The sequence below is a fragment of the Schistocerca cancellata genome, chromosome 1, assembly GCF_023864275.1.
Source record: "Schistocerca cancellata isolate TAMUIC-IGC-003103 chromosome 1, iqSchCanc2.1, whole genome shotgun sequence".
Taxonomy (NCBI): Eukaryota; Metazoa; Arthropoda; class Insecta; order Orthoptera; family Acrididae; genus Schistocerca; species Schistocerca cancellata.
In genome coordinates, this window is record NC_064626.1 from 894,902,701 (window position 1) to 894,917,800 (window position 15,100).

General features: G+C 37.2%; 1 protein-coding gene across 3 annotated transcripts in view; it reads right to left on the reverse strand.

Moving 5' to 3' along the window:
* The window catches only part of LOC126190790 (transcriptional coactivator YAP1), a 347,592-nt gene that overhangs the window by 13,363 nt on the left and 319,129 nt on the right, over positions 1–15,100 (reverse strand). For all 3 annotated transcript variants that reach the window (XM_049931340.1, XM_049931358.1, XM_049931349.1), the window contains 2 exons: positions 14,799–14,971; positions 6,177–6,372 (listed from right to left, as the gene is read on the reverse strand). In XM_049931340.1, coding sequence (XP_049787297.1) covers positions 6,177–6,372; positions 14,799–14,971 — 369 coding nt within the window. The remainder of the gene's footprint in view (positions 1–6,176; positions 6,373–14,798; positions 14,972–15,100) is intronic.

Genomic DNA, 15,100 nt, shown 5'->3' on the forward strand with positions numbered 1-15,100 from the left:
CGAAATGCGCCACTCTTCTTTGGATCTTCTCTATTCCTCCGTCAACCCGAGATGGTACAGATACCACACTGATGAGCGGTCAACTTTCCTCTGTTGAGTGATTCCAGTTGCTTTTCTATTCCTTGGACACTTATTTCAATGTCAGCCATTTTTTCGTTTGTGTGAGGATTTAGAGAAGGAACTGCAGTGCGGTCTTCCTCTGGGAAACCGCTTTGGAAAAAGGTGTTTAGTATTTCAGCTTTACGTGTGTCATTCTCTGTTTCAATGCCATCATCATCCCGGAGTGTCTGGATATGCTGTTTTGAGCCACTTACTGATTTAACATAAGACCAGAACTTCCTAGGGTTTTCTGTCAAGTCGGTGCATAGAATTTTACTTTAGAATTCACTGAACACTTCGCGCATAGCCCTCCTTATGCTAACTTTGACATCGTTTAGCTTCTGTTTGTCTGAGAGGTTTTGGCTGCGTTTAAACTTGGAGTGAAGCTCTATTTGCTTTTGCAATAGTTTCCTAACTTTGTTGTTGAACCACGGTGGGTTTTTCCCATCCTTCACAGTTTTACTCAGCATGTATCTGTCTAAAACACATTTTACAATTGCCTTGACATTTTTCCATAAACGCTCAACATTGTCAGTGTCTGAACAGAAATTTTCATTTTGATCTGTTAGGTAGTCTGAAATCTGCCTTCTATTACTCTTGCTAAACAGATAAACCTTCCTCCCTTCTTTTATATTCCTATTAACTTCCATATTCAGGGATGCTGCAATGGCCTTATGATCACTGATTCTCTGTTCTGCACTTACTGAGTCGAAAAGTTCGGGTCTGATACTATGTAAATTGTGTTATGTATTAAATTATACTTTTTCATTCCTGCTCTTCCCTTATATGGGTGATGCCTGTGAGATGTGAAACCTGAATTCACAGTTCCAATGCAATATTATTTACCTAAGGAATTAAACCATGATTTTGTAAGGAGTAGGCATGAAAAAACATCTGCAAAACAATACTAAGTGCTTGTCCTGAACACTACTTAGAGAACATGGTACTTAAGCCCACTTCAGGTGCAAATGTATTAGCTTTAATGGCAACAAATACACCTGAGCTATATGAGAACGTATGCAATGAAAGTGGGCAGTTATGGCAACAATGATTACCAGAACGAAAAGAGCAACTAATGTTCAGCAAACTGAATAAAGAGGTAGCAGTGTCATATCTCAGTGGGGACTATGAAACATTTAGCTCTGGGGAAAAGGATGTAAAGAAATGAGAAAAATCTTTGAAAGAATATCTGTCCAGGTATGGGTACATATGCACCTAATAGAACAGTTCACAAAGAGGAGTCTGTCAATGATATTCAGCTTCAATTACAGAAATTTCTAAAGAAACAGTATCTACTGCTCATGAGGTGTAAAATAAAGCCTAGGCATATAGTTAGAGAAATGTTCCACAAAACACATTTGGCCGCAAAAAGGGAAGTGTGTCATAAGGCATTAAATGACTACCGTAGTTAATCTTACTGAAAGATTTCTCACAAAATCGAAAGAAATCTGGATACTATGTAAATGGTGTTATTGGTACCAAAGTCACTATCAAGACACTCACTCATGGATAACAACAAATCAAAATTGGCAGTAGAAAAGAAAATCAGAAATACTAAATGCCATTTTCAAATGTATCTTTGTAAAATTTTACAATACATAAATATTAGATCATCAAACATCATGATGCATCTTGAAAAGAATTAGGTCCTCCATGCCACCCAGAATGGATTCTGAAAGCATTTGTCATGTAAACATAACTCCCCACTCCATGCACGACATCCTCAAGGCCATGGAAGAAGGCACTGAAGTGGATGCAGTATTTCTTGACTTCTGTAAAGCATTTATATAAATACCACACCAATGTTTATTATTGTAAGTATGATACTATATGATCAAACAAAATTTGTGACTGGAATGAAGATTTCTTGGTAAGGAGGACCTCTTTGTTAGCTAGAATGAAAAAAATAATGCATTTGGGCTCTTGCTATTCCTGGTGTATAATACTGAACTGGTAAGAAATACTGGCAGTAACTTGAGACTTCTTGCAGATGATACAGTTATGAAATTTGTATGAAGAAACCTGTACAGATAAAAATTCAAATCTTTATAAGATTTAGATGTGGTGCAAAGATTCTCAAATTGTAAACCCAGTGACAGACTTTATTTCACTGGTAGGATATTGGAAAAGTGCAAACAGTTTACAAAGGAGAGTGCTTACAGAACCCTCATAGGCACCATCTTAAGATATTACTCAAGTGTGTGGGATCTATATCAAATCAAACTAACTGAAAGTATTGAACATACAGAAATAAGGGCAGCACAAATAATCACAAATTTGTGTGACTCAACAGGAGAGTGTCACAGAAATCTTGAAAAACTTGAACTGACAGACACTTGAAAATACACATCACTATCACATGACAGTTTAACTTACAAAGTTCTGAGACCTGTTATGTGAGAAATCTTAGAAATGTACTGTAGCCCCATATTTATTGCTCCCATAGGGACTGTGTAGGCAAGATTAAACTAATTAATGCATACGAGAGGGATTTAAGCTGTTACTTTTCCTACACTCCATACTTGAGTAGAATGGGTACAAAATTCTAACATGTGGTACATTGAAAAGTATCCTCTGCCATGCACTTCACAATGGTTTGCAGAGAATCACTGTGGACATCAATCAGGAATGACCACAAAATTGATACCACCTGCACTTTACTAGTTCCTAATCATAGTAAACACTTTTTAGTGACTGCAATATTGTACATTTGCACACACACACTCCTCTCTCTTATTGTTCATATGATGTAGTACCACTGACTGTTTCACCCCTACCACCCACCTCATTCTTTCCAAACTGTCTCATATGAGTGGTGTTGTTATAATGTTATTGGTAATTTGTGTTCTCCGGCCACCAATTTTGCTGGAAGTAGAAGGGTGAAAACCCATCGTTGTTGAAGTTGCAGAGAAGAAATTGCACACTACTGCACCACATGATCAGTGCTTGCATATGCAGAGGGCTTTGGGGCTCATTCAATGTTAATCCATTCACATGGTAGGTACTGATGTGCCTCTACATTTGGGGTAAGGCCACATCCCCATCTGCCTACTTTCTGTACCTATAGTAAAATATGACATTAACTGATATTTCAAGGAACCCAAGTGGATGTTGTCTGTGTGCTGAAAGTGGTTCTCATGGGATAAAAGGCCTTCCCAAACACCTGTGTACATATATTGTAGAAGTTTCAGAAAAAAAGTTGTTATGTAACACCTATAATGATTTATTTGGTCTAATAGTGTATTGAGGGAAGAAGAATGTAGATGAGCTATTATGAACAGCACAATGAATGTATTATTGTAGCTAAGATAGAGATTAAACCAACTCCCATCATGGTAGGAAAAGCTTATATCGGACTGAAAGAAATTATTCATATCATTAAGGGAGATTGAAATTCAATTGTTGTGGGGGACTGGAATTAAACAGTGGGTAAAGGAAGAGCAGGGAAAACAGTAGGATAACATCGGGTAAGAAATGGAATAAAAGGGGAAGCCACTTGGTAAAGTTTGCACAGAGTGTACTCTATTCAAACCAGATAAAAATTGTTCCTGTCAAAGCACAAAAAACGCAAATATGCACCCATTTAAAGGTGTGTGGGGAACCAGCTGCCTCAATCCTCATTTCACCTTCCTCATCAAAAATTTCTGCCTGTAAACAAATTTGCATTCTTTTAACACAGATCATTTTAAATCTTTTACTCAGTCTCTCTTTGTAGTGAAGCCTTGATGCTCAGAATGTCCCTTTCCTCCTCACCATCACCTTCTATACAAGTGTCTCCCCCGTTGCCTCCTTTTTCTCCCACTGGCACTTTATCCTCTTTGTCTGTACCACTGCCACTGTCTTCATCCCTATTTCTTGTCTTCCTTAATACCTGTCTCCTTGTCTGCCACTTTCACCGTCTCCCTGTCCCAGTGCCATTGTCTTTGTCCCATTACTTTTCTCTCCCATTGCCACTCCCTCTTTCTTCCTCAGGTACAGTGTGCTGTCTTTCTCTTCAGCCACCATTGTCTCCTCTCCATGTCGTTAGGGGCAGGTAATGCAGAGTTTTGACCTGTAAACTTTAACACATGGGTATAGTGGATGGGGAAATGTGGACAAACGTTTTTGTGTTTGTTTGTTGGTCTGGGGGTAGGGTGGGGGTGGGAGGGTGAGGTTCAGACCCACTACAGCTATGTATGGTATCAACTCATCCCTCTCTTTCAGTTCTGCTATCTGCTTTCTCTTTGGTTCCCACTGGCCAGAGATAAATTCTGCCAAAATTTTTACAAAGGCACAGACGGTGTTTAGAAAGGATAGATTGCATGCAACTGGTAGCGGCGTGTTTGTCGCTGTTAGTAGTAGTTTATCCTGTAGTGAAGTAGAAGTGGATAGTTCCTGTGAATTATTATGTGTGGAGGTTACACTCAACAACGGAGCTAGGTTAATAATTGGCTCCTTTTCTCAAGAATAATCTATTATGAATGCAGAGAACATATGCATTGTATTGTTCCTTGTAAATAATTAGCTACTTTAACAAATGTCTGAATCAAGCAAACACTTACATGTTCTCAGATGGTAGCGTTGACGGGCATATGGCATGCAATATGTAAAATCTGTTCAGAATTAATTATAGGTAGTAATCCAAAGAGGAAAATGTACAGGCCAGTAAATGCAGATGCTTCAGCACTGACATTTTCTTATGAACCACAGACAAATATTTTGAGAAAGAAAGTTCCTTATTCATGTTACATTTAGTTACTGATCATTTTAAATTCTAGAGCTTTGACTTTTGCAAAATTAGCTTTTTGTGTTCTCTATTATGGCTTACTTGCATTACTATGTATATATGTTGTTTATCAACAAAAATAATCAGTTTTTGAAAATATAATGGAACTGGATGAATTCGTGTGAAAAAATATATCTAAAAACAAAGATGATTTGACTTACCAAACAAAAGCGCTGGCATGTCGATACACACACAAACAAACACACAAAATTCTAGCTTTCACAACCAACGGTTGCCTCGTCAGGAAAGAGGGAAGGAGAGGGAAAGACAAAAGGATTTGGGTTTTAAGGGAGAAGGTAAGGAGTCATTCCAATCCCGGGAGCGGAAAGACTTACCTTAGGGGGAAGAAAGGACTGGTATACACTCACACATACACACATATCCATCCACACATATACAGGCACAAGCAGACATATACAGAGGCAAAGAGTTTGGGCAGAGATGTCAGTCGAGGCGGAAGTGCAGAGGCAAAGATGTTGTTGAATGACAGGTGAGGTATGAGTGGCGGCAACTTGAAATTAGTGGAGATTGAGGCCTGGTGGATAACGGGAAGAGAGGATATATTGAAGAGCAAGTTCACATCTCCGGAGTTCGGATAGGTTGGTGTTAGTGGGAAGTATCCAGATAACCCGGATGGCGTAACACTGTGCCAAGATGTGCTGGCCATGCACCAAAGCATGTTTAGCCACAGGGTGATCCTCATTACCAACAAACACTGTCTGCCTGTATCCATTCATGCGAATGGACAGTTTGTTGCTGGTCATTCCCCCATAGAATGCGTCACAGTGTAGGCAGGTCAGTCGGTAGATCACGTGGGTGCTTTCACACGTGGCTCTGCCTTTGATCGTGTACACCTTCCGGGTTACAGGACTGGAGTAGGTGGTGGTGGGAGGATGCATGGGACAGGTTTTACACCAGTCATTTCCCTTTACCTGTCTTCCTTCCCCTTTTGCTAGAAGGAGCCACTGACTCCTAAACCTAGCATACTGTAATACCTTTTATATGTGGTTTCTCCTGTGGTCACTTGATGGATAAATTTTGTTATCTATCAAACTACATGATTTATACATGTCTGAATATCTACGATCAATTTACAAACTTCAAATATTCAAAGTAATTATTTGCCACTGTAATTACACTCAGAGTGGGGAACAAGAAATACTTACAAAACTGTCCTTTCATTATTAGAAATTTTTGTGCGATATGAAATAATGATACAATTATAGCTGTGCTATAAACATCAATTCAAACTTCACAGATACAACCTGCTTTTAATGGGAACAGATAAGAGTAGGTCCTCAGAGTAACTTACCACTAACTCCATCCATATTGTCATCCATATTGGTGAGAAAGTCTTCTGGTGTGTGTGGCAATGAATAGCTTGTACCCATACCAAGTCCACTATCTGCAGATTCTTGTCGTGAATGGTCTGTCAGCCCTGACAGGAATGGATCCATCCCAGCTGATGTGGCCAAATCTGTTGTTGGTTGCCTCATCATGAGTTCTTGCTGAAAAAGGACACAAGAAATTCAGTGAGAGTCACTACAGTGGAACTTTGACTTTACACTCCTAGATTTTCCTTTTTTCTGCAATTCTACACCATTAATTCATAACCCCTGTGAAAAATCCATAAGATAAATGCTAAAAACTCCAATTTTGCATTTACATTTCTTCCTAGTATTGCTTACCTCAATTCTCAGTCATTACTCAACATCTTACTTGACTTTGTCTCGATTTCTTCCTATTGACATTTGATTTGACTGAATGAGTTATGAGTGGCACGAAGGACAGATGGTTTGTGTCATGGGTGCTGGAGGAGTTGAGAGAATATTTTAGGCCATTGTGGAGAGAGGAGATGTGAGAGATGAAACTCTGACATAAAACCATGATTGGTTTTGCCAACACAACCTGTAATGTTTAGCTACACCGCACCATTATGATACAACTATGATATGATTCTGATACAATTATGATACAACTAGCTTACAGTTGATGATGTGCTCTAGACCGAGCCAATACGTGATGAAGTGACCCTGCCACTAACTTATCTTGTGTCACTTGTAACTCAGTCTTTGTTTTTTGCATGTATTTCTGATATACTATATCAAGTAACAACATCAATCATCAACATTTTAAATTCAAGCACTGTCTCTCGAAGAATATGCACTGTCATAATCGATGAAATGTCACCCATTTCCAGCTAGTGAATTGTTATTGGCTGGCAACTTGTTAAGTCTCCCAATAGCAAGCGCAGCTACCACACCACATTAACACACATAAAATCAGCTTTCCTGCTTGATGTGTGGAGAGGAGGAGTGGCCCTTCAGTGATGGGAGTGCAGGTAGGGTTGTGAAGTGCTTAAAATATACTTTTCATGCAAATGATGTGCTTCAACAGAGATGTCACATGGAAATAGAACAAGGGCTTTGTGATACATTTCACACATACTCTTATGTTCAAATTTTACACAATACAATTGCAACAACTACATACATTACTCATGTATATACTTTGCACTGCACGCACCACACACTGTAGATCATGAAGAATGGCAGCAGTGATAAGAGCACAGCACCTGAGATTTGTTTCAAATTTACATTTTACACAGTGTACAGAAATTCACTGAGGAGACTTCTAATAATGTTGTAATGTCAAGTGAGGAAGTAAACTCATTTTTCCTGTGTGTTTCTCTCAAGCCTAAAATAACGCTTTAATGGTGGCGAGTATATGAAGTGTAGCTCATAAGAAAAGCATTAAACAATAACAGCAATGGTGACAAAATATGTCATTAAGCAGAAGTTCGCATTTATTCTTATGGTTTAAGCACTTAGCTGCTGTGATATTTTTGGTTTAATTTAACATGTTCACCAATTTTTGCTTTTTTCTGGGTGAGCACAAAGGATGACATCTCAATAATGCTTGTTTTGAACATATAATTTGTGGTTGTAGCATGTCAAGAAACAGCTAATCACACTGTACCCTAATAACAATTTCAATTTTTCAATGAGCCTTTATATGCTGTAACACATCTGTGATTTTTCTTTTTATAAAGAACTGATGTAATTCATTACTACAAATTATTGTAACAACATTGTATTGCACACCTAATTTTCTTCACTTAGATTTTAAACAAAGTATTGGAGAGAACAGCGAATTTTAATCATATGTGTCAATTACATGTGTTTTTGCTCATATTTTCCTCAATTCTGCATTTTCCTCAATTTTTTTTTTTTTTTTTTTTGTAAGTCTGGACCACATGAAAACTTAAAGCAGGGGTTTTCACTGTATATGTATACCTTACCCTCCACTCAAAAAAGAACCAGCATAATCCGTATCTCTTCAGGCAAGGGGTTACCTTCACAGTTTCTTATGTCATTGAATTTACCATATGTTAAAATTCAGGAGTAAGTGAGAAACACATTATTTTGTTTTCTCCAAAATAATTTCTGCACTGAGATACAGGCCTCCAAACATGACACTGAACACCTTTTGAAGATGCGAATTTCGGAAAAATTTTTTAAATGCTGTATCTCTAGAACAGGTCTAGATGTTTTGTTAGAGTTCTCTTTATTTGAAAGATAATTGCTTTATGATTACAATAGTATCCACCATCATTTGGATTTGCAGCTCCTTCTGTTTACCATGTTTTCAGTTAAAATTTTAGGATGTGAAGTCCACCAGTCATGCAACACACCATTTTTTCCAAGTACCCAAACATGTTTCAGCAGCACTGTGCCATCATCAGTGGGTTTCCATTTTATTTAATCTGCAATGTGAACATTTTTAGTAAATGATTACAAATGTATGTGGATATTTAGTTCAAACAATAGTTTGTTTCTTTTTGTTAATATCCTTACACTTTGTGTGCATAATTTTTCAGGACCACTTGTGTATTATTTAATACAGGTATCTTGTCATCTGTTTGGTTGCAGATGACAAGCTACCTGTAATAATATAATAAAATATTATAAGAATACAGTAACACACTATCAGGAATTTCTCACAAATATCAATTCAGCTGTTGAATACTGTGCATCCTACAGTGAAAAGGTGCAAGTTTTAGCTATTATTCCAGAGACATTTTCAAAGAAAACAATTTTGAACCATGTTCCATCAGTATCAAAGTACATGATAGACAAATCAAAAAATGTAAGGTCTGTAAAAGGAGTCTTTGGAAGACCAGATCCCTATTATGGTCATCCTATAGAAGCAGCTCAAGTTCAAATAATGCAGTCATTTTATCTGGAAGATAAAAGGGACTGTTCTCACTGGAGTGCCAACAGAAAAGACCCTATAAGTGTAACAGTTGAAGGTCAGAAAGTTGTGAAAGTGAAGAGGTACTTGACATGCAGAGTTAAAGAAACTTTTCTACTTTATAAGAGCAACTAAACAACTTCACATACTGGAAGATCAAAATTTTATGCACTATGACCTAAGTGGGTAGTCCCAAACCCACCCAGAGATGTGTGTACTGTGCGAATTTTGAACTTTGTGTGGCAATTTTGAAGAACTTACTGAGCATGTGACATATGACACCTTGGTTGGGTGTGTGAAGTCATTAGTAGTCTGTGATGTAAAGTGAGAGACTTGTTTGTTTCAAGAAAGTGGTGACTGCCCTGGAAAAGGAGGACTGTCTTTACAGACGCTTGGCCTGGAAGACAAAGCAGATAACCCTGCAGAAATTACATATGCGATGTGGGAGGAACTTAAACTAATTAAGAAAACCATCGCCTTTGACAGTTTCATTGATTACCTTGGTAAATGGTCAGTGAAAGCAGTAACACACCAGTATCTGAAGAAATTGCAACAACAACACATTGCTGAAGTGAAAGGGTGTGTACAGACTGAAGAACTATGTTTAGTGCTTCACTTTGATTTTGCTGAGAACTGGTCCGTAATTCTCCCACAAGAAGTACAAGGGTATCATTCACTGGAGTAATGACCAGGTTCCAGTTTTAACAGGAGTGACATATTTTCAAAGCAAGACCACAAGTGTTGCAGCTATAAGTGATGGCACAGGACATAACTCAGCACATGCTTTGCTAGCAGTGCACAAAATTCTTCGACTGAAAACAGAGGCAGAGAAGATGATTGTTATTTCTGATAGTGCTCCTAGTCATTTTAAAAATCCTTACCAGCTGTTTGAACTGAGTAAGTCACTTGTGCCAGCTGACAGGGTATACAGTGCTACTTGTCACGGGAAGGGGCCTTGTGGTGGTGTAGGAGGCCTGCTGAAGCACCATGCAGCAAAACATTATCTTTCCAGACCAAATACAGCTGCAATTCACAATGCTGAGGATTTTACAAGAGTCATGAAATCTTACACATCCACAGCCCTCATTCTTTTGTCCAAAGAGGAAATCGAAGAATTTTGGGAGCAGAAGAAAGAAGAATGGTCCAATCAAACTACTCCTGTGAAAGGAATTCAGAAGATACATTCTTGGGCTCAAAAGTGATGGGCAAACTCACATTTCACACACTTTAAGGAGCAAGAAAGATGAAATTTCATTTGTTTGGCCGACACCTCAGAAGCAGCAGGATAATATTCAGATTCACAACCTGAGAAAGGGGATGTTTGTGACATGTGTGTATGACTGTGACTCATGGATTGCAGAAATTATAGACACCAGTTATGAGTTAAACGAAACTGTAGTGAACTTTATGCTACCACATGGACCAGCTATTGGTTACAGGTTTCCAGCTGAAGAACAGCAACAATGCCATCAGTGCTCACTTCCTGTTCATAATGTTTTGAAGATTGTAACTGCTCCAGTTCCCATTGGTTCAACAAGAAGACATCACTCTATATCAAAGGAAGATACTGAAGCAGTAGAACAAATTTTTCATTCACTGACTGGCTAATTTCAGTACAAAACAGAGTGCACAAAAGTTGTATAAATTGAAAACTTTAGGTCTTTCAACCTTTCACATACATTTTGGAACCATTTAAAATGTTTGAAAAATGGTTCTCTTACTCATCTTTCAAAACTAAAATTATGTTAAATAAGGTTAGGTTTTGATTTTTATGAGCCTTTTATGTGTTAATGTGGTAATAAAACAGGTTTTATGTATGCCAAAAATTTGAATTTATTATAAAACATGTTCAACCTGAAAGTGGCAGCTCTCCTTTTCAGGGAATGTAGAACTATATGGTACAAATCAACAGAAAAAAAAAAAATCAAAATTTTATGGACTGGCATTTTTGAAAAAAAGTTTTTTTCCATTATTATAAAAAAATTTCAGAACACTATAGAAAAAGAACTTTGACAGGTAAGTCCAAATGGAGGATTTCTTTGTAATCATAAAGCAATTATCTTTCAAATAAAAGAAACACCAACAAAATATTTAGAACTGTTCCACAGATATAACACTTTAAAATTTTTTCCACAATTCGAATCTTGAAAATGGTATGTACAGTGTCATCTTTGGAGGGCTGTATCTTGGAGCAGAAATTTTTTTTGGAGAATATAAAAATATAAGTGTTCCTTACTTAGTCCTTCATTTTAACACATGCTAAATTCAATAACATCTGAGACTATGAAGGTAAGACTTTCTACTAGCCAGCCTGAATTGATATGGACTATGCCAACCATTCATTATTTAATTGCACACTATGGAATTATTTATTTAGTGAGATAGTTCTAATTACCTAAATTAATAATTATTTTAGATTAACCTTCTCATTAATATTCAGAATTACCACATCTGCTTGAAAATAAGGCAAATTGTTATTGTTTTCAGTGAATTATCATGCATACAGCCAAAATAAACAAATGTGTGTCATCACTAAGTGTGCAACATATAATAAAACTTGCAACTAAATGTTATTTGAATACATATGACTTTGAACTTTATTTGGACATTTTGAATATCAGATATTTGGCTTCTTGATTAAGGATATAAGTCTGGTTCAGGTCATAGTCACTACCTCTAAGCAACCAAGCTTGAACTGAAAGGCATACCTGGGAAGCATAAGGTACAGAGATTTATTTCTAGCAAAGCAAATGTAGATTACTTATCTATTTTTAAGTTAACAAGAAATCCAGTAAACATAAGGGCAATACATTTGATTCTGTCTTGATATATCTGATAGGTATTATATGCTTTTTAATATAATAGGCATAAAGCATAAAAACATTGCCTATGCTGATACCGCCCATCCACTTCAGTCCATGACATCATCAAAATAGCATACCCCAACTACTCATCAAAATCCAAAATGCATGAAGTACATGTCTCACTAATCCACAATCTTTTCTTTAAACCTAATGTAGACCTGGTGTTAGGCTACAGATTAATGTGTTATCACAACTTATATTCCAAAAAATAACGTAGAAGTAAAATGAAATATTGTCAGTGTTATGTTATATCTTCATTTGCATACACATGCTGGTACATGCTACAAAAAAATTACATCACAAGTCAGAGCCAATATTTGATATCTGTTGGCTCAACCCACCTTAAATCATAGAAGTACCGAACAAGGAAGTAAGAATATCTGGAAATAGTCAAATGACCATTGAAATATGTGAGAAATGAGGAAATATTTATTCCAAAGCAGATGTAGTGTTTGTGGTAATTTTTGCTATCACTAGAGTACACATGCAGCCAACATGGGTAGCCCAGCGAGTAAAACAGTTGTTTATTTTCAACAAGTAGCATGCTACAATGCCGCCGTTTTGTGTATTCTTCAGGGAGAATCCCAGTTCTCCCAAGTAACATGCTGACTCCCATGGAGCAACGACATGTAAATAATTCATCAACGAAGTCTGTGGGTTACTTCTTAGCCCTTGCGAGTATTTTCGGAAGTTAAATTTCTGACTGCACAAGTTGTGAAACTGAGATAAATATGATACAATTACTGTAATAAACACCAGAAAAGCATTGCACATTTTATAGTATTGTTGTGAGTACACATTTTTGCAGTTAGAGCCATTTCTTATTCTTTATATTGTATTTTTAGATGGTGGGTTATAAAAATAAGATTTATGGAAAGATTCAGAGGTGGCTACTGGAAGATGATGAAGATGGTGACATTTTGAGTGAAAGTGAGGAGGAAAAAGGGCTTGTGGGACAAAATTTTCCACCTGTGTCTCCTCTCTAGTCTGATACACAACAGGAAGCTGAGGAAGACTATGCTGATGAAGATATGCCCCTGTTGGCTTTGTCTACCTTTCAGTCTCGTGATGGCGTGAAATGGAGGTTGTTCCCACCATCCACTTCTAGAACGGATCTCACATTTTGACTCATCCACCAGGACCAATAGATTTGGCTAAAGATGCTACAACAGCTCTTGTACAATTTCTGCAATTTTTCAATGGTGATGTATGGAACATTATCATTTATTTGACAAACATTTACATTGACACCATAAAAAGCAATTATCAAAGAGACACAGATGCATCTCATACTGATCTGACAGAAATAAAAGGTACTTAAAGGAATTTATTCATAATTTGAACTTCCTGTGAATGGCGAAGAAATCTAAAGGACTTTTGGAATCGTCCGAAAGGTACTGGCACTGAAGTAGTATATACAACTATGTCAGAGAATAGATTTCAATTCCTACTGCAAGCTCTCCACTCTGATTATGTAAGAGATAGGCAGGCTCATCAAGCAAACAAACAACTGGCTGCAATATGCCAAATTACAAACATAAATATTGCACTCCAATGCTGTGGTTTCATGATGTACATGCCAAACAAACCGGCAATGTTCTGTACAAAGATTATGGTGGTGGACATCAAGTATCCATATGCCTATAATTTTGAGATTTACATAGGCATGCCACCAGGAGGACCATTTAGAGAATCAAATGAAGTGCCTTATACCATCCATCATATTCTGAGTGCATTATATGGCCTGGGATGCAATATCTCTGGTTTACTAGTGTCCTAAATGCAAAGAACTGTCAGTTCAAAAGATTATGATTGTAGAAACACTAAGAAAGAATAAACCAGATACCTGAATTGTTCGAAATAACATAAACCCGAGAAATCAATGAATCCATTTTTGGGTTTCAACCTGATTGCACACTAGTCAGTGATGTGCAAAGGCAAGATTTGCTCTTTTCTACACTTCACAATGATGAAAAAGCCAACGGTGCTAGTAGTAATGCTAGAAAACCAGAAATAATCACATTTTATAACCAAACAGAGTGTGGTGTCGATATTTTTGACAAAAAGTGTAGACGATAAGAGGTTACTTGAAACAGCCAACAATGGTTTCTCACACTGTTTTACAATTTCGTCAATATGGCAGGCATAAGTGGTCTTGTGACATATAAGATGAGCAACACTGAAACGAAAGTCGTCTGCCATCACTGCCTAGAAGAAGTTGGATTCGCGCTAACAAGACCTTCTATTGTGTGTTGAGTATCACAGCAAAACATACCCAGAGCTATGAAACTGAAAGGCAGACTACTTCTTGGACTTGCAGAACAATCAATGTACACTGTTACACTTACTCACAGAGGAGTTGTCTGTTGTTTTCTTTGTAGTTGAGCTAATAATCACAGCAGATGTAAGAGACGCATTTGTAGCGATCATCAGGCTGTCTTGTGACCTGAATGTATGCCAATTGAATATAGATGATTGTGAAAAAAATCAGAAATCTGGACACTAATAAGTATTCTCTTTAAAATTAAAATTATGTGAACATCATCAAAACCGGTGCTTGAACATTGATTTTTGAAGAGTTTGTTACTTCTTTGTTTACAGTAGTTAAAAAGTTAAATTTCAGTAATTGTATGTGTAAAGATGATAAAATAAAGATGTTTCATATTTATACAAGGTGTTCTCTTTAAATTATGTCCTAATCTTTAAATAACATAATTTCTTGTTGGATTACTTACATAGCCCACACTTGCGCTCAAGGAGTGTTTATGGGCACATGCAATCTAGTGTTAAAATTGTGAAATATGACATGCTAATACCTGTCTGAAAATCTCTTGCTGCCTCAGTTTCAAACGTTCCCTTTCCATCTGCAGTGACTGTAATCTGAGCTTTTGCTGGCAAGCTTGCAGAGACTGAGAAGTGAGTGGTTGAATCCAACTGGCACCATGCTGTGGCAAAATACTCCCCACTGGTGACCTCTGGAGCTGCATAGCTGTGAAAATTATACAGATTCAGTCATTCACTCAAAGTGTTATCTGTAGATGCCATAGAATGAGCTACAAAAAGAAAATATCCTCAAAATTTGAGATTTCCTAATATAATGCAAAACACTGTCTTTTGC